Genomic DNA, 20,308 nt, shown 5'->3' with positions numbered 1-20,308 from the left:
TCACACTTCTGGCAACGTAAAGTGGCCATTTGAAAAGGAGTTGAAAAGGAGTTTTTTTGCTGCCACACATTTCGTTCTTTAAGAAATTCACAAATGTATTAATAAGTGTCATAAATGTTATTTGCTTCTTTGGGTGTATGTGGGTCCCTCTAGAGAAAGGCGGTGTTTCTGTTCTGAGAACATTGCTGGATTAGAGTGCTATGTGGCTGTGCAAGAGTTATGGGCGCCCATTGCTTTGTAATATGAAAGGAGGCAAATGACGTCCCTTCCTCTCCCTTTGGAATTTCAAAATGTGTAAATCTTCAAGTGGAAGCCGCGAATCCAAAGCATGTACACTTCACCACAAAATAATTTAATCCAATTAAAGATACCATCAAGACTACACTTTAATCTCTGCTGTGGAGCTCAAATTGAACTGAGCATTTTGTGGCCTGCACATGAGGTTTAGCTACATTTAGGATGAATGTGCTTTTTAGATTTTTATCGTCTCTTCATCCTGAATGCTCAGAGCAAGTAATCACACTGTTAAAGTGCAACCAATTACTATGCAAGACAATTAAATAATACTTGCGTTTTTACCTTTCTAGTGTTTTAGGAACATAAGAAACACCCTAGAACATTGGTCCATCTAACTCAATATTGTCTATACTGACCAGCACCTGCTTGGTAAGATTTCAAGCAGGGAATGTTGAATCTAGGTAACATCCGCGCCCATACATTTGAAGTGCACAGCTTCCACTAAAGAATTCTGGGAGCTGTGCTACAATTCCCAGCACCCTTAACAAACTACAGTTCCCAGAATTCTCTGGTGGAAGCCAGGTGCTGCAAATGAATGGTGTGGATGTGTCCCTGCAACCTCTTATGGAGTGTGTCAGAGACCTGGAGAAACTTGGCTTCCCTTTGCTGGAGAATGGTCAGAAAGTCTGCTTTACAGAGGACAGCCATCACATCTCTGCGTGAAGGCGTTTGAATAGATGTCCAGTCCAAATCCAGTTTAAGAACAAAGAACCCCAAGTTCTGAGACCTGCAGGCTTTTGAAGTCACTTGCCAGCAGTTAGAACTCAAACAGCAGACTAAACAGGCATATAGACTGTGTTACACATGGGGTCAGACTTTGGTAATATGGCCCCCTGAGCAAGGACAACATTTGGTGCCCCCCTCAAATATTCTTATTTTCACAATAATTCCTTTTGGTACTGATGCATTTTAAAATGAATTTTCTCAGTAGGTATCTTATAAAAATAGGTGTTGTTGTTTGCTCCCTGTCCCCAAGTTCGGCGTCCTTTGGGGGGGAACGGCCGAAACCTCCAAAATCCAGCGCTTGTATACGCTAAACCTTTAACGCAGCACATTTGAATAGCATTATTTTCCTCAAATAATTCTGGGCACAGTAGTTTGTTAAGGGATACTGGGAATTGAAATTTTGTGAGGAATAAACAATCTTTTTTTTATCAGAGGCTGGGAAACTTGTGGCCCTTAAGATATTGTTGGACTCCAGTTTCCATCAGGAACCACCAGCATGGTCTATGGACAGGGATGATGGGAGTTGTAGTCCAATAAAATCTGGAGGGTCATGGATTCCCCGTCCTTTTTAGAAGGCGTGTTCATATTTCAAATCAAGATTCAGCTTTGAAAGGGAAACATTCTAGTGTGAATAAAAAAATCTGGATACCTGCCTTCTGATGATGCTTGCCATCTGCACTTTTTATGCATACTTATATTTCTTTTTTAAAAGCTACTACCCTGATTAATTGGGTCACATTTTTAATTGACTAAAATTGTTGGGCGGTTTGTTAGTTTTCAAAATATTACTCTTATCTGGGTAATAGTTTAGCGATGCAATCTTGAAGAGTAAGTCCCGTTGAGTTAAGTGGGGCTTACTCGCAGATAAATGTGAATGGGATTGCAGCCTAAATCTTGCATGCTGCCTGGAATACCTTGATGGTCCTATGTTGCTGATGGTAGGGATTTTAGGCTAATGAAGCAGCCACCAATAAAGCCTCTCCAGAGGTCTTCATCATTTTAGACTCACCTTAAGGTCGCAACAGGATATAGACGAGGATTTGGGGAATTTTATCGCACCCTGGCTTGGAGGCTCTGGGCAGGTTGCAACATAGATTCGAAACAAACATAAACTCCCAAAATAGAACACATGAAACGCGGCAATAAAAGCCTACAAAATACAAGATTTAAATAGCCCAACAAGCCAGCCCTAATCATGTCTTATGTAGAATCTCTTTGATCTTAAACAAAAAGGAAAGAAAAATAAAGTACATTATAACCCATGCTAAACTTTAGGGTTTTGATGGGTAATATATTTTAACTATATGATGTGACTCCAGCAATTTAAAATTTATTTAATGATCACAGCGTGGTAAGAATCATATACATCTTGAGTGAAACTCAGTTATTACCGCATTGGTGTTTATACATCAGTGGATTGCATTTTCCCACCAGCCAGGCACTGCAGTTTTGCAAATGGCAAATCAGTCATGTGTACATTTATCTGCTGCTAGTGATCAGTCTGCTCTGTACTTGTTTTAAAGCAGTATTTTATACCCCACTTTTCTCCTTCAAATGAAGATGCCCAAAGTGCCTATCTGTAAATAAAAGAGCTTAGAAACAAAAATACACGCAAAAAAAACTTTATAAGAAAAGCCCACATCAAACAGAATCAAGGCAGCTGTAAAACTGAAAAAATTAATAAAAGCAACCAAGAACCAGCCCAACATAAAAATCAAAGCTCCGACTTTCGGAAGTTTGCAGCTGCAAATTCAGCTGTCACAGGAGACAGAGGTGGAGAACTTGCAGACTGCAATCCTTCTGGTCTAGAGCACTCACTCCTGGTGTATCTGTCATATATAATGGCTGAGATCACAACTGTCCCACATCTGGGATGTGTACCAGTTCACATAAGACTTAAAGCCTAGCAACATCTACATTCGTCAGAGTTCTCGTCTGCATCTCCAATACCTTCCTCATACTTTCTCTCCCGCTTCAACATCAATCAGACATTTGCAGAAACAGCATGAAAGGTGATCAGAGGCAGTGTAAACCTCAGCTATGAAACACCCTTGCATATTGCCTAATAGCAATTCCCAGTTGACTCACTTGTGGAAGCTGAGAAGAATGGCTAAGCGCTCTTTATAGTGCTATTGGAAGATCAAAGATGAGTTATGCTATCCCTTCACTGGCTTGTGCGTGTGAATCAAAGGGAATGGCCTACAAGATGAGAGATGAAGGCTCTTTGTGGTTACACCGAACATTCTTCTGCACAACAATTAAAAGAAAAGATCATAGTCTAAGTTGAGGGTGATCTCACAAATGACTAAAAACTATAAATCCTGGTAGTTAAAGATATTGAAGGGTGGGGGGGGGGGAGATATCTTAAAACAAGGAAGGTGTTTCTTTAAATATAAACCATCCTATATTTGATGAGGGATGCGGGTGGCGCTGTGGGTAAAACCTCAGCGCCTAGGACTTGCCGATCGCATGGTCGGCGGTTCGAATCCCCGCAGCGGGGTGCGCTCCCGTCGTTCAGTCCCAGCGCCTGCCAACCTAGCAGTTCGAAAGCACCCCTGGGTGCAAGTAGATAAATAGGGACCGCTTACCAGCGGGAAGGTAAACAGCGTTCCATGTGCTGCGCTGGCTCGCCAGATGCAGCTTGTCACGCTGGCCACGTGACCCGGAAGTGTCTGCGGACAGCGCTGGCTCCTGGCCTTTAGAGTGAGATGAGCGCACAACCCTAGAGTCTGGCAAGACTGGCCCGTACGGGCAGGGGTACCTTTACCTTTACCTTTATATTTGATGAAGGAGGGTGTATGCTTCTTTTGGAACAAGCCAAATGAGAAAGTCGCTTCTTAGAATCTGAGGCAAAGAATCCCCTAATAATTATTGGCATATTCAGGGTTGCCATATTTCCTGGAATTCCCGGACATGTCCTCTTTTGGCAGTCCTACATGCCCATCCAGGGGGAATTTGACATTTTAAAGCACATGTCCTGGATTTTGGGTTTTAAAAAATTGTGTGTACGTGGGTAGTTTTGGTTCAGGCTTGGGCTGTGGCATGGGTAGCTTAGGCTCGGAAGTGGCAGAAGCTCAACAGTTTTTTGTGTCCAGACTTTTACCTCTTGGCAGCCCTAATATGAGCCTGAAACTATTACTAAGATTATTTGAATCCTCTGGTCAGATTATAGCATAAACAGGTCTAACCCCACAAAAGCATTTTGCCATTACATGTGATTGCACAACATCATGCATATATTCTAGCTGTCCAGCTGCTCCACTAGGAACAGTCTCTTACTTCCCCATATCAAATAAATGCTGATGGTAGATGTTACTGAACACGTTTCAACCACAGCTTGTAGAACCAGATCCATTATGGAATTAAGCATTTACTTAAACATTCCTTATTTCTTATCACAGAGCGCTGATACGGTCCGCTTACAAATTTACATATTCAAAAGTCAAGAATGGGAATGCAAGCTGTTGCACGACAGATGAAAAGGGCGGGCAGGGAGCAGTCTTTGTTGCTTCTAGATGGGAAACATGTACTACAAATGGTTCCATTTGCACACCTAGCAAGTTAACTTCCACCCATTCTCATTTTTAGTCATAATATTAATTGCTACTCTGTGATTTGTTGTGCACGCTAGGGATGTGCATATTGGTCCATTTCACTTTTGCAGTTTCTCACTTGTCCAATGAGTTTTTATTTATTTATCATATTTTCCATGGTAAGGCTGGCATTTTGATGATGCCACGTGGTGTGGATGCTGCAAAAAAGCCACAATCCAACGAAACAAAACCCTATGGCTTTGAGCAGCAAAAATTCCAGAGTAAACTCTCATCTGGAAGTACCCATAATGTGTAATATTTGTATGGACATGGGTATACATGTGGTAGAGGGAATGAGCCATTGTTTCAGGATAAACCATTGAATAAGTGGAGTTCAAAATGCCTACTGTGGCCTACTCATTTAGTTTATGCAGAAATACGAGCTACTACTTCTCCTTTGTCAAAATGTTGGATGACCTGGTTTTAAATAGAACCCCCTTTTGTTTTAAGAGGCTTTTTGCCCATGCCCCTAAAAGTATTTCTGTCCAAGAACTTGGATGGTTTCTACAGTTGGTCTGGCTCTGAGCATAAGGACAGGGAGTTTATTTTTATGTATTTATTTTATGTTGTTTAATATATTCTTTTAAAGGTAAAAACCGTTCTTTAGGTAAAAACCGTAAAGGTAAAGGACCCCTGGATGGTTAGGTCCAGTCAAAGGCGACTATGGGGTTGCGGCGCTCATCTCGCTTTCAGGCCAAGGGAGCTGGCGCTTGTCCACAGACAGCTTTCCAGGTCATGTGGCCAGCAGGACTAAACCGCTTCTGGCGCAACAGAACACCGTGACGGAAACCAGAGCGCACAGAAACGCCGTTAACTTTTTCCCCACAGCGGTACCTATTTATCTACTTGCACTGGCGTGCTTTCGAACTGCTAGGTTGGCAGGAGCTGGGGCAGAGCAACAGGAGCTCACCCCGTTGTGTGGGTTCGAATCGCCAACCTTCTGATCGGCAAGCCCAAGAAGCTCAGTGGTGTAGACCACAGCTGTACTATAAATGAGAATGGACCCACAGAGTCACAAATGGGACTGAGAACTCCATGTAGTTAGTAGAACAACCTAACCTCTCCTGTTGATCCTGGCTTTCTGGCCCACACTCCCCATCTTGGTATTAGTCGTTCTGATGCCTCAAGCCATACTCTACCAGCACAGACGCTACCACCAAAATGCCACCACCACCACTGTCTCAGGCTGTGTATACATTACCATGTACTCTGGCTCCAGCATGCTCCCACTGCTGGTGTTTGAAGCCAAGTACGCATGACATCAGCCACAATTCGTAGGTGTCCTGTAGGCTGTAGCTTATTGAGAAATACTCCTGTTTAATTCCTCAAACCAGCTTGCATCCCATTAGAAAATGGGAGCTCAGGGTAAAGTTGAGGTGTGTACATTTCAGGTAGCCATTGTGGATGCACAGATGACCACATCAGCAAAGCAGAGTTTGGAAACAAATCGGGTAATGGGTTTACTCGACATCCCGACTCCCTCTCTGGTGTGTGCAGTGACTTGAAACACAGCAAGGGGGGGGCACAACTTTCCTGTATTTCAAGCTGCTAATGTGTACATAACCTTAGACACAGTACGGCATATTTTCGGGAGCTCTGAGTCCTGTGAAAACAGGGCAAGAGAGCCCTAGAGGAACAGGGGCCATCAGCCAAAGGGTGTGTGTATCTGAATCTAAAGGAGATGGCAATCACAGATGGTTCACATGATTTTAATACTCCACAGCCATACCTGCTTAATAGGTTTAGCATTTGCCCATCATCTTTCTTCATTGCTGCGGTGTCCTAAGGTGATAGCAGTTGAAAGCATGCCTTGTATGTGAGGAATGGGGAGGGAGGGAGAGGGAGGTGTCAAGATTTTGATGGTTATGCTGTCACTAAAAGGCTGTGAATTTATGAGGATTTTGTAGAGGTGTCTGTGTGTGTGTTTTGGCAAGTTGCTGTCAAAAAGGGAGAACTTAATTTTAGAGTGGAAAAATGAAAGTCTGGGAGAAGCTAAATTGGTAGATCCTACCTAAACGGCTCCTGCCAACTCTATGGTACTACTGATTATCCCCCAGAGATCTGCCATTGGATCCCGATCTACCTTCTGTCAGCCTCTGTTGTGGTTATGCTTCTAGAGTAGGCTTTTGAATTTGGGTATTATGCATAGATCCTGTATGTCTCTTGCTAGCAAGAGGTACTGAGCCAGATAATTGCTACTGGGTTGCTTCCAAGCTACAGTACCATAGTCATGTCTGCAATATGAAGATTAAGCAGTGCATACGCTTTCAAGTTTTGTTTTGTTTTTTTAAAAAACTTCCATTCTGTATATGTGAGAAACAGTGTGCATTCTTAGGGAAGTTGTGCCGCTGTAATATCAGTCACATAAGTTTTGATGCCAAGTGTACTTTCTTACGAATGGGAAGTACATTCCACAAATCCACTAATTGCCACCAGCTGGGCTTAATCCTGCGATTTCCATGCACCTCAACACACCAGTCAAAAGCTGTTTAGAGGGGTAAGTGAGGCAATTCAGAGCATGCACCAGATCACTACAGAAACCCAATATAAGTAGTTTATTAAGTAAATAAGCGAGAGAAATGATATGTTGCATATATTTTTTTTTAAAAGCATTTAAACGGCAGATCCTAGACCAAAGGAGCCTTTTAAAAGGATTGTGTGATCTGCATGTGACCCATGGGTTCCCCAAGTGAACATACCAAATACCTATGTTGCTTCCAGATGATCTCTTTCCAAACATCGTGCAAACAAATCATTCTTCCTGACTTGATTTGCGCAAACCTTTTTCAGGGAGGTTATGTGGCTATATGTTCAATAGGTCTTACTCCTGTGTAAGTGTGTTTTGGATCGTGGCCTAAGGCTAACCAAACGGCTGCTTTCATCACGACTAGGAATTTGTTTCGGCAATCTTCCCTGCACCTCCAGTTCAGATGTTACACCGCTTGCAGAACTTGCACAAGCCGTTATTTAGTGGGAGGCAGGGTGTTACCTGAGCCAACTGTGATAACATCTGCAGTGCCTCATAGTGAGAGAGAGTGAAGAGGGACTTGAATGATTTCTCCTTTTGTTTGACTGGGAACTTGATGCATCCAGTTGTATAGATGAGTAATTGGCTGGGGCTTAAAGATCTAGGATGGATCATTATTTCTGTCTCACAGACTTGAGCCACACTCCGCGTTTGTCGCAACAGACTGAGCAGGGCACCATGTGACCCTGGAAGAGTGGCTAGGGCCACCAATTGTGTATATTTGTGTACATGTGTGTGTAGTGGATGTATGGCTCAAGGTTCACTGGGTGACCTTGGGCCAGTCACAGCCTCTCAGCCTAACCCACTTCACAGGGTTGTTGCAAGGACAAAATGAAGAGGGTAGAACTATGTACAGTGGTACCTCAGGTTACATACGCTTCAGGTTACAGACTCCACTAACCCAGAAATAGTACCTCGGGTTAAGAAGTCTGCTTCAGGATGAGAACAGAAATTGTGTTCCGGCGGCACGGCGGCAGCGGGAGGCCCCATTAGCTAAAGTGGTGCTTCAGGTTATGAACAGTTTCAGGTTAAGTACGGACCTCCGGAACGAACTAAGTACTTAACCTGAGGTACCACTGTATACCACTTTGAGCTCCTTGGAGGAACGGTGGGATATAAATGTCATCGTCAATATCATCATAATTTTATTATTTGTACCCCACCCATCTGACTGGGTTGTCTCAGCTTCTCTGGGCAGCTTCCAACAGTAAAAACAGCAAACGTTAAAAACTTCCCTATACAGGGCTACCTTCAGATATCTTCTAAATGTCATATACTGTATATACTCGAGTATAAGCCGACCCAAATATAAGCCGAGGCACCTAATTTTAGCACAAAGAACTGGGAAAACTTATTGACTCGAGTATAAGATGGTTCACCACACCACAAACCAGGTGGTGGTGGCGGCAGTGACGGAGGAAGAATAAGCAGCCCGACAGCAGCAAAGGCAGAGGAGGAGGAAGGAGCAGCCCTAAGCTGAGGGAGGCTTTTTCAACATAAAAAATGTGCTGGAAAAGTCGGCTTATACTCCAGTATATACAGTAGCTGTATATCTCCTTGGCAACTAATGGGAGGGCATTCCACAGGGCGGATGCCACTACCGAGAAGGCCCTCTGCCTGGTTCCCTGTAACTTCATGTCTTGCAGTGAGGAAACCACCAGAACCGGCCCTCGGAGCTGGACCTCAGTGTCCAGGCTGAACGATGGGGGTGGAAACGCTCCTTCAGGTATACAGGGGGCTGAGACAGGTCAGTTTCAAAGCCCAGGGCAGAAGCACATTTAGGGCAGTGTGACCAGTTCCCCAGCACTAGGCACCAAGCTGCGGAGGGCACCTCAGGGCACCACAGCTTTGATGTAATGCGCATGCAGAACAGAAGCTGAGTGCCAAATTTAGGCCTTGCACAGGGTGCTGCTGCAATTTGAAAGACCAAAGTCCGCCCCTGCCCAGGGTGGGGTTTTCCCTTCTCCCATTGCACCATTTCCATAGAACTGGGGAGTGAGTCACACCGCCACACAGCACAACATGGAATTCTGGGATACTCCATCAACTTTGATGCTACCTGTCTCTTCGAAGCCACGCAGCAGCAGGGGGGGATTAGAATCTACAACTGTGAGCCCACTACTTTTCTCATCTCCTCCTTTTCTTTTTCTTTTCCCCGACTGCATCCTTGCCCTCTTTAAAATTCTTCCTCTAGAGAAGCTTCGACCCAAACTGGGGAAGGGGGAATTCTAATTGATATTTGCAGATTGACAGTCTCTCATTTTTTGACTCTACCACATTTCCCATTCTGTATGCAGATACAGTGGTACCTCAGGTTACATACGCTTCAGGTTACATACTCCGCTAGCCCATAAATAGTGCTTCAGGTTAAGAACTTTGCTTCAGGCTGAGAAGAGAAATCGTGCTCCGGCGGCACAGCAGCAGCAAGAGGCCCCATTAGCTAAAGTGGTGCTTCAGGTTAAGAACAGTTTCAGGTTAAGTACGGACCTCCGGAGTGAATTAAGTACTTAACCCGAGGTACCACCATACATTTAGCTGCACAGGATGCAAAAGTACTGAACTTGGCAGGTTTATGTGTAGTAGGATCCCCTCAAGATGTTGCACATTTCAGTGGGAATCTTGCAGAAGGGGACATCTTGGGGGAAGGTGCCCAGTGAACCAGGCCCCCTTTCTACACATTCCCCTGCCCCCCATTAATGGCTCTTAAAATCTTCTGCCTAAGTTAGCTGTATTATGTTGGTAAGCGATACAAATGTGGTTAGCCTCTTAGACCTCTAGTTAGCATGTGTTGTTGGTGGTCTGTGTTAAGTGCAATTGCAGATTTGGCACAGGGAATTCCTCAAACACAACCCACTTAGCTGCATATGGTAGTCACCTTTAGTATGGTGGCATTCATGTTACTTGACTGGCTACTCCTAAACGTCATAAAGCGTTATTTATTTGAGTTGTATTTCCTTGTCCTTCCTCCCCAAGCAGCCCAAGGCATCTGGCACAGCAATGATGAAACATTAAAAACACAGCAACTAAAAGCATTTTTTAAAGGTTGTTGTTTTAAAAGTCCCCCCCCCCCCCCCGTAAAACAATTAAAAACATTTTCAACCAGTGATTTCAGGGTTGCCAGGAGCAGTGTCTTTCAGCCATCAAATGGCTGGGGAAACAGGAATATTTTTTAATTTCTCCTGAAAATGAGCACTGAGGGAGACAGATACGCCTCATTAGGGACACCAGACTACAAATGGGGAGAAGCCACTGAAAATATAACCAGCAACCAGGCAGCCCCCAGTGGCTGACTATTAACAAGACTTCACTTGCCTATCATAGGGTCCAAGATGGTTGTTACTGGGGAAGGTGCTATTTTAGGTGCCATTTAGAGTTAATATGCTAGTACTGTTGTCTTTGTCCATGGAGTTTTCTTGGCAGGGATACTGGAGTGGCTTGCTGGTTCCTACTCCAGGTGGATCACGTTTGGTCAAAACTCTCCACTATGACCTGTCCATCTTGGGTGGACCTGCATGGCATAGCTCATAGCGTGCTCTGGTCCTTGGGGTCACGAAGAGTTGGACACGACTAAACAACAACATGCTAGTACTAACACCTTGAGTTGGGCCTGATAGCTCACTGGCTGCCAGTGGAGTGTTTTCAAGACCAGTGACACATGGTCCAATCTGACAGACCGCACTGGCAGCTACAAGGGCAGCCCCACATACAGTGCATTGCAGTAGTCCAGATGGGAGGTCACCAAAGCATGGACAGCTGAAGCCAGGCTATCCCAATAGGGGTGTGGCCATTGTTGGTGAACCAGCCTAAGCTGGACATAAGACTTACTGTATAGCACACATAAGCCACCAGAGTATACTCCCAGAACATGAACCTGTCCTTTAAAAGGAATGTAAGCTCTCCCAGGGCAGGTAATACACCTAATTACCAGAAATGGAAACGACTGTGGCCTTCTCCTTGTTCACCACAAGTACTGTAATGGCCTGAACGGATGTACAGTGGTACCTCGGGTTACATACGCTTCAGGTTACATATGCTTCAGGTTACAGACTCTGCTAACCCAGAACTATTACCTCAGGTTAAGAACTTTGCTTCAGGATGAGAACAGCACAGCGACAGCAGGAGGCCCCATTAGCTAAAGTGGTGCTTCAGGTTAAGAACAGTTTCAGGTTAAGAACGGACCTCCAGAACGAATTAAGTTCTTAACCTGAGGTACCACTGTATCTGCAAAGCAAAATGGTCCTCGTGTGAGAGAGCCCAGGGAATCTCCTAGCTTTCCCCACTTCGAATTGTAGTTTCCCCGTCACTCCTCTTTTTAATTTAGGTTTGTTACCATTCACATGACATTACAATTCACTCAGGCTCAAGTACACTCTCGCTGCTGGTATTTGAAATCATGTGCGGAGGATAACCTTGGCCACGATCCATATCTATCCTGCAGTTTCTTGAGAAATGCTGCTCTTCGATGCAGTTCCCCTCAAAGCAGCTTCTCTCCAGTTTGAAAACGTAAGCCACGCTCACTTTGCGGTTAAGCCGAGGTGTGCGCATCTGAGGCAGCCGTTGCGCATGCGCAAATGGCAGCCCATCGGCAGATGACAGCTTCATGAACAGGAGTCTGAGCAGGGCTGCAGGCACAGGGAAGCCAAACAGGCAATTAGTACCTGGTGAAGAGATTTCCACCTCCTCTCTGGCGTGTACATAGGGTTGCAAATATGACTTGAAACACAGCATGCGGGTGATGGAATGACCTCCTTGTGATTTATGCTGCTAATGCGTGCATAGCCTTGAAGTGACTTTTAAGAAATGATTTAAGAATGCACTACTTCGACTAGAAGCAATCTTTCTTTATAAAAAGCAGCCCTGTGCTCCTAGCCTGTATCAGGAAGGGCTTTAACCCTTTCCATTTTTTCCCCACTGAAAATCTCCCCAGAATTTGCTATTTGCCCCTATTCCCCCCCCACACACACAGTGGGGGGATTCCCTGCAGTGGGAAATGGCGGGGGGGGGGATTATTAAAGCTCCCGCTCCAGCATGCTATGGTCCCAATCCGTGCTAGAATCCACTACAGCTGCTTTTTGCAGATCAAGGTATACGGTCAGTCTAAATGTGCTTAATAGTCTTGTCTAGTTTGACACTACTGAGATAGTGATTTGAGCAAGCCTACATAGTGAAGGTATCACAGTCCAGTCTACAGGCGATTGAAGTCCTGGCTGAGGACGTCGGGACTGAGGGCAAGATGGCGGGGTGGGAGTAGGAACGAGAGTCCAGAAGCCAGGGGTCCGAGGGTCAGGAAGCAGGCAGGTACAAAGTCAAGAGTCCGAGGGTCAAGAAGCAAGGAGTCACAAAGTCAAGGGTCCGAGGATCAGGAAGCAAGAAGCCAAACGCAGCAAGGCAGGAAATGTGTTGCTGTGGCAAAGAGCTGAAGGGAAATGCTGACCTTATATCCCTTCTGGCTCTAGCCACCAGGTGCAGTGAGTAACCAAGCGGCCTCACCTGTGCGGCCGCACCTTGCCTCTCCAGAACAAACTTAGGAAGGCCCCAGTCCTGCGAAGCCCTACTGGTCACAGGGCCCGGCTCCTGCACGCACTCCTGACAGAAGGTGCTCTTCGTTCACATTTTACATTACATTAAAAAAATATTTTGGAACACTAATGTGAATATGGCAAACATTGCTTGGGCAAACAGAGATTCTTAGTAGGGCTCTGGAACTGACTGGGCTTCCCTGCGGAAATTACACTTGGTGGCAAATATGGATTTGTTGCTGTATAATAAACAAGTGAGGTCTGCAACTAAATGTTGCAGAATGGAGCATTTCATCCAGGATTGTAGCCAGCCATGACCACTTCCAGGATGTTCCATTCAATATGCCCTGCCCTGGTTCTTTTTGGGTATTGCTTCCAACTGTTGGACAACATTCTGTGGCTGCTGAGTCATTGGACTGTTTTGGAAGCTATTTCCCCTAAAGATTTGTTTGTTTTTCACAAACCTTGGGGTTTCCCTACACCAGCTGATACCTTTCTCTTGCGCATAGAAAGAAATTGGACGTTGAGCTATTTTTGAGTGAGGAAATAGGCAAAAATGACACTGCCGACACGGGCTGCCATGTGGCTGGATTTCCCCAGATATTTCGCTGATTTCTGCCCAGACACTGCTTGCTGAAGTTGTAGTTAAGAAATATTAGGTTCCTCACTTCTGGAATACAAAGTGGTCTGGCTATAAGGGAACTTGGACCTCCTCTACTTATGATTGCACCGTTAGGATTGTTACTTTCTGGCAGGGCTGCTTTATGCCACACAGAAATTCAGCAATTGAAGGTTTCCCCAGCATGACAATGCAGTGATGGCAAAACCTTCACTTGTGAAAACCCGAGGAACGGGCAATAAATATGAAATAGGGGAGCTGCTGATCTCGAAATGGGAATGGGTGGAGGGCCTCTGGAAGAAATGGGGGGGGGGTTAAACAAATGTTCCATGTTTCTTTATAGAACTAAGCATCTATATTCTACAGAGAAAAAATGTTCAGAAACAATATGTATTTCCTGACATCCATAAACACCCATAAATAAAAAGATAGCTTGGCTTGTCTGCAGCTGTTTCACCCTTAGTGTGTTGGATATCACAATGGTTTGTGGACTCTTCAAGCACCTCTTAGTTTTTCTTAGCTTTGCTTGGCAGGCCTCAAATCTTTATTTTCTTCCCCATAAGAGTGGGAGGAAACAGACGGTGCGTCTTTATGCTTCGTAAAGTACTCAGCAAACCCTCTTCCCTTCAATGGGACAAGGCAAGAGTTGTGCCATCACAGCTAAGTCGGCTGAAGATCAGATGGTATAATTACTGTTATCTGCCTTGCAGAAGCCGACGATTAGAGGGTCTGTCTCTAAGAAAGGCTTTTGAAGAAAAAGAGAATAAGCTATATTTAAATCTCTTCCCCACCCCATACCCTCACCACAACAACCTCTACCACAGTGGTGTTGTTTTTTTAAAAAGAACTAACGTGTCTACGCTACGCTCCAGACATCCTTTTTATTGTGCATTCATGATGATTTGCACTCATGATGGTAGCAGTAATATACTATCCAGTTTTCAATAGTGTTTGCGCATGCAAATGTTTCAGGGCAGATATGACGCTTTGTTTCCGATGGATGCCATGCCCCATAGCTTCCTGCTGAAATCCTATAACTTTTCAAACCACAAATGTTCCCAGGTTGCATTGAGGGGTAGGTTGTCCCACGTTTGTTGCAAGAGTGTCCCCTCCAGGCAGCAAGAACGTGGGGAAGCGTCACATAACAGCTAACAAAGCAGGGCGGTGTGTGGAAGGCGCAGTATTAATCCACCACAAATGCACTATTATTGTGTCAATGACACGTTGCAAAACAAACTAATAAACATAAACCAGTCCGGAAGGGCCTGCAAACAGTGGCTTTCAAACTGGGCTTCTGGGATCTCTGAGGTTTCTCAGAAAAAGGTCAGGAGGTTCTCAGTGAAAGGATCATGCGATCCATTTGGGATCCCACCTGCAGGGAACAATGTTCTAAAGCATTTTAGAGAAGTCATCTTTCATAAGAAATTCTACCATAGCTTTTTTGTCAAAAAATTGTTCCCCTGGGATTTCCAAATAAATATTGGTTTGCATCCCGCCTCCTTGGTTTTACCCAGCACCAGCTAACCAGTATGAAATGGGAAGACTTGGGGCTTATCTACACTTAACTTTCCTACACTCTTTCCGGGCATGGTCTGTGATTTAAAGCTCTGTGTCCGAGCACCTGCACAATTTTCTTTTGCTCCAGAGCTTTCCCTGTGAAAACTCACTCTTGAATGCTCAGTCAGAGCAAATATCAATCACAAAAAAACCTGAATTGATGTTTGTTCCGATTCAGCTTTAAAGAGCACGTTTTTGCTGGGGAAACTTGGGGGTGGGGGCACGCTTGGACACAGAGCGGCAAAGCACAGACCTCTGCCTAGAAGGAGCAGGGCGAAGCGTAAGTGTGGATAAAGTCCTCAGAAGGAGTAGGCGTTGGGGAGAATTTCGATTCAGTTTACATGTAAATGTGAACCTTCCTAACTCAGACCTTTTTTTGGAAACAATGCGCAAACCAAAACACAGAGTACACTTGGGTAAAGATACCTATATTAGTGAAGATAGCCTACAAAAATGCACTGTATTGGGGGAAACCAGTTTGCAAAAAAATGTGTATGTGCCAGCAATAAATCACATGGAGTAAGTGAAGTTAACTTTTTGTTAGATGAAATAGGATCTGCTCAGGAGTGCCGGGTCTAATGCGCAGCTATTCTTTGCTAGGTCTTGCCCCTATGAGGCAGTTGCAGAGACTGACGGTCCCTACCTTCCCACAGCAGCCTAAGTCTCCTTCTCCCCTGGGTCCTTCCTAAGCAATCTGAGACTATGCTGGTGCATCCGTTTTCTTGCTCCTCTTGCTTCATTCTTCTGGTCCTGGGAGATGGGGGAGGGGAGCATGCCATAGCCAGCAGCTTCCCCCACCTGACTCATCTCTGCCTCTTGGCCTCCCTCATCCCACTTTCCTACTTCAGCTTCTGCCTCCAATTCTGGACTTCTCTCTGCCACAGACTCTCCCTGCTCACTAAACCCTGTTACCTCTTCAACTTCCGACCCCTCCTTCTCCCAGTCTTCTCCCACTTACCGCTCGTTGTCATCCCACCACCACTCCACAAGCTTTGAGCCTTCTTCCTTCCCTTGGTGGTTCTCCCGCTTGTACTTCCCACCATTCTTCTGCATCCAGCCAGTCCATGACAGTACATTAGGCAGAACTGCATAGAAAAACGAGTATATTGGGATAAATCCACACTAAAATGCTGGCGAATTCTCATAAGAACTTGGGGGAAAAGCAAACTGGTGTGGAAATGTGGAGAACTGAAGATGGGGAAAATGAGAAACTGAGAAACCAAAATCGACAGATTGCCTGTCCCGTAGAGGGAGGGTTAAGATTTCTGTGCTGTTGTTTGCTGTTGTCTCACAACCATTTCTCTCTCTTCCTCCTTCTTTCCTGTCCAGGTGTGTCTGAGAACCTACCCACCGAGGAGTTCTGCAATGCTCACAGCCGTCTGTGGTTCTCTTGGCAACCAGTGTTCAGAGACACCCCGTTCCTCTCCAACCCACGTAGAGCTGCAGCCTCTGCAGACCTTCCAGCCCCACACCAGCCCGGATAGCGGGGGAGATTTCCCATCCCCTCTGCAACCCACGGAGCTCCAGCATCTGCCTTTGGCTGGGCCCGACACGGAGTATTCGGGCAATGCTGGTTACGAGCTGCATGGGGCTTCAAGGTTAGACCTGGACGGCGAAAGCCAGCTGGCCCCTGGCCCGTACTCTAAGCTCCTACAGGCAGCACCAGATATGGCTCACCACTATGAACCTTGGTTCAGGCCTACCCATCCGAGCAGCGGCGCTGACGATGGTGGCATCAATCCATGGTGGGATCTCCATGCTGGATCCAGCTGGATGGAGCTTCAGAGTGGTCTCCAGCCGCCGGGCCACACGGGCGGACTTCAGCCAGGGCTGGGTGGCTATGGCACTGCAGAACATCAGCTCTGTGGCCCGCCTCACCACCTGCTGCCTTCAGGGCCACACCTCATGGGCCAGGAAGTGATCAAGTCCCTGGATTCTACTCAGGAGCCCCACCCAATGGAGCAGGCTGGGGATGGTAGCGGCAGGCCAAAGAGCTCAAGGCGCTCCGTGACCCGGAGTTCTGGCCAAACCGCCTGCCGGTGCCCTAATTGCCAGGAGGCCGAAAGGGTGGGCCAGTGCCCTGACAACTCCAAGAAGAAGCACCTCCACAACTGCCACATCCCTGGCTGTGGCAAGGCCTATGCCAAGACATCGCACCTGAAGGCCCACCTGAGGTGGCACAGTGGCGACCGCCCCTTTGTCTGCAATTGGCTGTTTTGTGGGAAGCGCTTCACCCGCTCTGATGAGCTGCAGAGGCACCTTCAGACCCACACGGGAACCAAAAAGTTCACCTGCCCTGTTTGCAACCGGGTCTTCATGAGAAGCGACCACTTGAGCAAGCACATGAAGACACATGAAGGTGCTAAGGAGGAAGGAGAAGGAGAGGCCAAAGCTGGGACAGAGCCTCCCACAAAAGTCAAACGGGAACCTGACGGAAGTTCCTCGAGTGCGGCTTCCCAACCCAACTGAACCTTTCTTCCTCGCCATCTCTCCATCATGGTGCCTCCTGGCCTACTGACTTGTCCTCCTTGCTCAAGGCTCTGGGATCACACGACACCCTCTAAGCCTGAACCTTATCCTGTCTTTGGAAGGAGAAGTTATTTATTCCCTAGGAGGAAAGGACGATGTTGTTGGGACACACTGGGAAGGGCCACGCCCTTGAGCAGCTTTCAGCTGGGTGTGTTGAGTGTGTGTTTGGGGAGTATGGGAGGGATATTTTTGAAGGATGGTCTTTGAGGTGGGTTGGGCTAAGTGGAATCTTCTGGGCAGATACAAATGGAGGGATATGGGCCTTACCTGTCTCCATCTTGAATGATGGGTTTCTTGTCGCTATTATACACAGAGAACACACAACTGTGTTAACAGTTATGGTGGAACGACATTCTTCAGTTTAAGCTTGTAGAAATTTAGGGGGTTGGATCTGCTATTCAACTCCCACCCACCCCAGGTCTCCGATTTAGTAGGTAACAAGGCTACCCTAGATTTGTAGGCAAAATAGCTACCACACCTCCATTGGATTTTTATTTTTATTTTTTTTGGAAGGATAATGGGCAGAATTGTTGGCTTGTGTCTTAGATTGCTACCTTGCTCTGTTCCCAAAGCCTCTAAGGCCCTCAACCTTATCCTTAACTATGGGTGTTTTCACAAGTGGCTCTGAAAGTACATTTTAGTTCCCCTTGTGGCCCTTGTAACCTAATAAATCATGCACTACAGATTTATTTTAAAATTTTCTTAAGGACCAGGCTGAAATGTGAGTTTATACACATATTCAGCACTTTCTTTAAGTCACCTGTGAAAGGATACAATCTCCAAAACTGTGTTTATACCCTTAACTAGCTTCCAGACTCTCTCCCAATAGACATTCCTGATCTTAAAATGATAGGAGCAGGAGACTGCTCCTGTAATGTGAATCTTTGTAACGTGTTTGTAACATCACAGGAGTGTGACAGATATTTAAAAATCATCTATGATTTTCAACTCTTAAGGAGTTGCAAAATCCAAATTGAACGCAGACATAACAGCTGCTTCCATACTAGGTGTTTAGTGTGGAATAATGCCCTGTTCATTCACATTTGGGGTGTGTGTGTGTATGTGTGTCCAATACAGCATTGTTATCCATTTATAATCTTCCCTGTGTTTCTTCTGTCTTTTCTTACCATAGAAAACCTATCATTTTCTTAGAAGGACAGAAGACTGTAGATGCCCTTAGCATTACCCTTCCATCTTTTTTAGAAGTGTTGTGTCGACATGGACAGTGATGTATCCAGCAGGTGAACGAGTCTGGGTTTTATAACCCTTTTTAATTGAGCTGTTAATTAGTGAAAATACACTTTTCTGGCTATATATATATTTTATTTAACTTTTAAAAAATGAGCCAAATGCTGCTTAAATTAAAGTGCCATAGCACTATAAGACTCTCATGCTAATAAAAAATACTAAGAAGAAAGCTGTTTCAAGTCACTGCCATTTTAGAAGTACACACCCTCCCTCCTAATTAAATGCTTCCAAGCTACATTTCTGATCCAGTTTTTTAAAAATATTAAAATATTAGTGAAATACTGCTTAAATTAGTGTGTTGCAGTGCTATAACACTATAATGCTAATTTTTAAAAAGAGGGGGAAACCTTTCTGGTCATTGCCATTTTAGAAAAGTGGCTTACCTGATGAACATACAGAAAAAGTTCAATGTCCTCAGGACCACGGAAAATCTATTGCAATTCTGCTTGTAGTTTGCAGTGGAAGAGCAACGACCTAGTAGTGCTATGCACCTCCAGAAGCAATCACACAGTTGATTCTATGGAGCTACCGTACATTGCTGTCCTGTTCAACAATAAGGAAGTTTCTAGACCTCATTGTTGTAAAGCAGAGCTTAAAAGCATCTCAGTGGCGCATACCAAGAGCACTATGGGAGTACTGAAAAGCTAAACTATACCCACATTGTTGTTTGTGCAGAGGAATCGTCCTTAGGTGGGAGGGAGGTGTCGGGAGAACACACATAATGGCCTTGTTTACATGTAATGCTAAGCTAAACAATGGCTAAGCACAGATGAGCAGTTGTGCTGGTGCACAGTTAGAAAATCACAATGTTGTGCTCCTCCCCTGCTCCTGCTGTGCCACTGGGAGTTAAGGCATGGTTTGGCTAGTTGTTACATGCGAACACAAGTACATGGTTTGTCTCCCTAAACAAACCACACACAGTAAACATTGGTTACAGCTTGTGAGTTGTTTGGAGAGGAGGGGAGAAAAGCTCATTCATGCTAAGCCGTAGTTTGTCTTACTCTGATGTGAAAACCAGGCCAGTGAGCATATTACTACACTGATATTGTGTACTTGCTGTACGTACATGGATCACATTGGGTGGATTGGTGGCATGGATCTTTCCCTTCACGCAGCTCAAAATTCTCAAGTGGTTTGAAAACAGAAATTTTGGGTAAGAAATTATGCCTCAATCACTGATGCACAGAACTTACCTGTGATAAAAAAACCTCATGTCTTAAAATTATCCCTGTAGTGAAGCATATGTATCTGACTATAGGTGAGCTCTCTCTGTTGATGTGTCAGACACAACATTTTTAGCTGTGTTTCAGAAGTGCATCATATTATTGCATTTGTAATCCCTGTTAAAAAAAATACCGCACACACCAGACCTAAAATGTTGCACAGTGAAGCAATTGTATGCATTTCTGTTTTGTTTGTTAAAATAGCAGTATGTAGGGTTCCTACTCTCACAAGGAACTGAATTTGAAGGAAAGGGTTCAAATTCAAAATACACAATTAACTGTATTTCTATTTGTACCAAATGGGAGGTGTTCCGAGATTCTTTTTTCTGCAGCACAAAATGTATTGCGTTCTTCGTCTACATCCTTAGCCCACTGAGACACCTGCTACACTAATCTCTCAGTCACCACACAAATTTCAATGAAATGCAGTTTTGCAAAAACATTAAATTTGATGGATGGGATTTTGAAAA

At 45.0% G+C, this 20,308-nt stretch overlaps 1 protein-coding gene across 2 annotated transcripts in view; it reads left to right on the top strand.

The window, feature by feature from the left end:
• SP6 (Sp6 transcription factor) overlaps window positions 1–20,308 on the top strand; it is a 102,667-nt gene extending 82,359 nt beyond the window's left edge. For both annotated transcript variants that reach the window (XM_083470150.1, XM_083470149.1), the window contains one exon: window positions 16,168–20,308. In XM_083470150.1, the coding sequence (XP_083326276.1) occupies window positions 16,204–17,307 (1,104 nt within the window). In that variant the 5' untranslated portion in view covers window positions 16,168–16,203 and the 3' untranslated portion in view covers window positions 17,308–20,308. The remainder of the gene's footprint in view (window positions 1–16,167) is intronic.

Source organism: Podarcis liolepis, assembly GCF_965112155.1.
Source record: "Podarcis liolepis genome assembly, chromosome: 13".
Taxonomy (NCBI): domain Eukaryota; kingdom Metazoa; phylum Chordata; class Lepidosauria; order Squamata; family Lacertidae; genus Podarcis; species Podarcis liolepis.
This window is presented reverse-complemented; position numbering and strand designations above follow the sequence as displayed.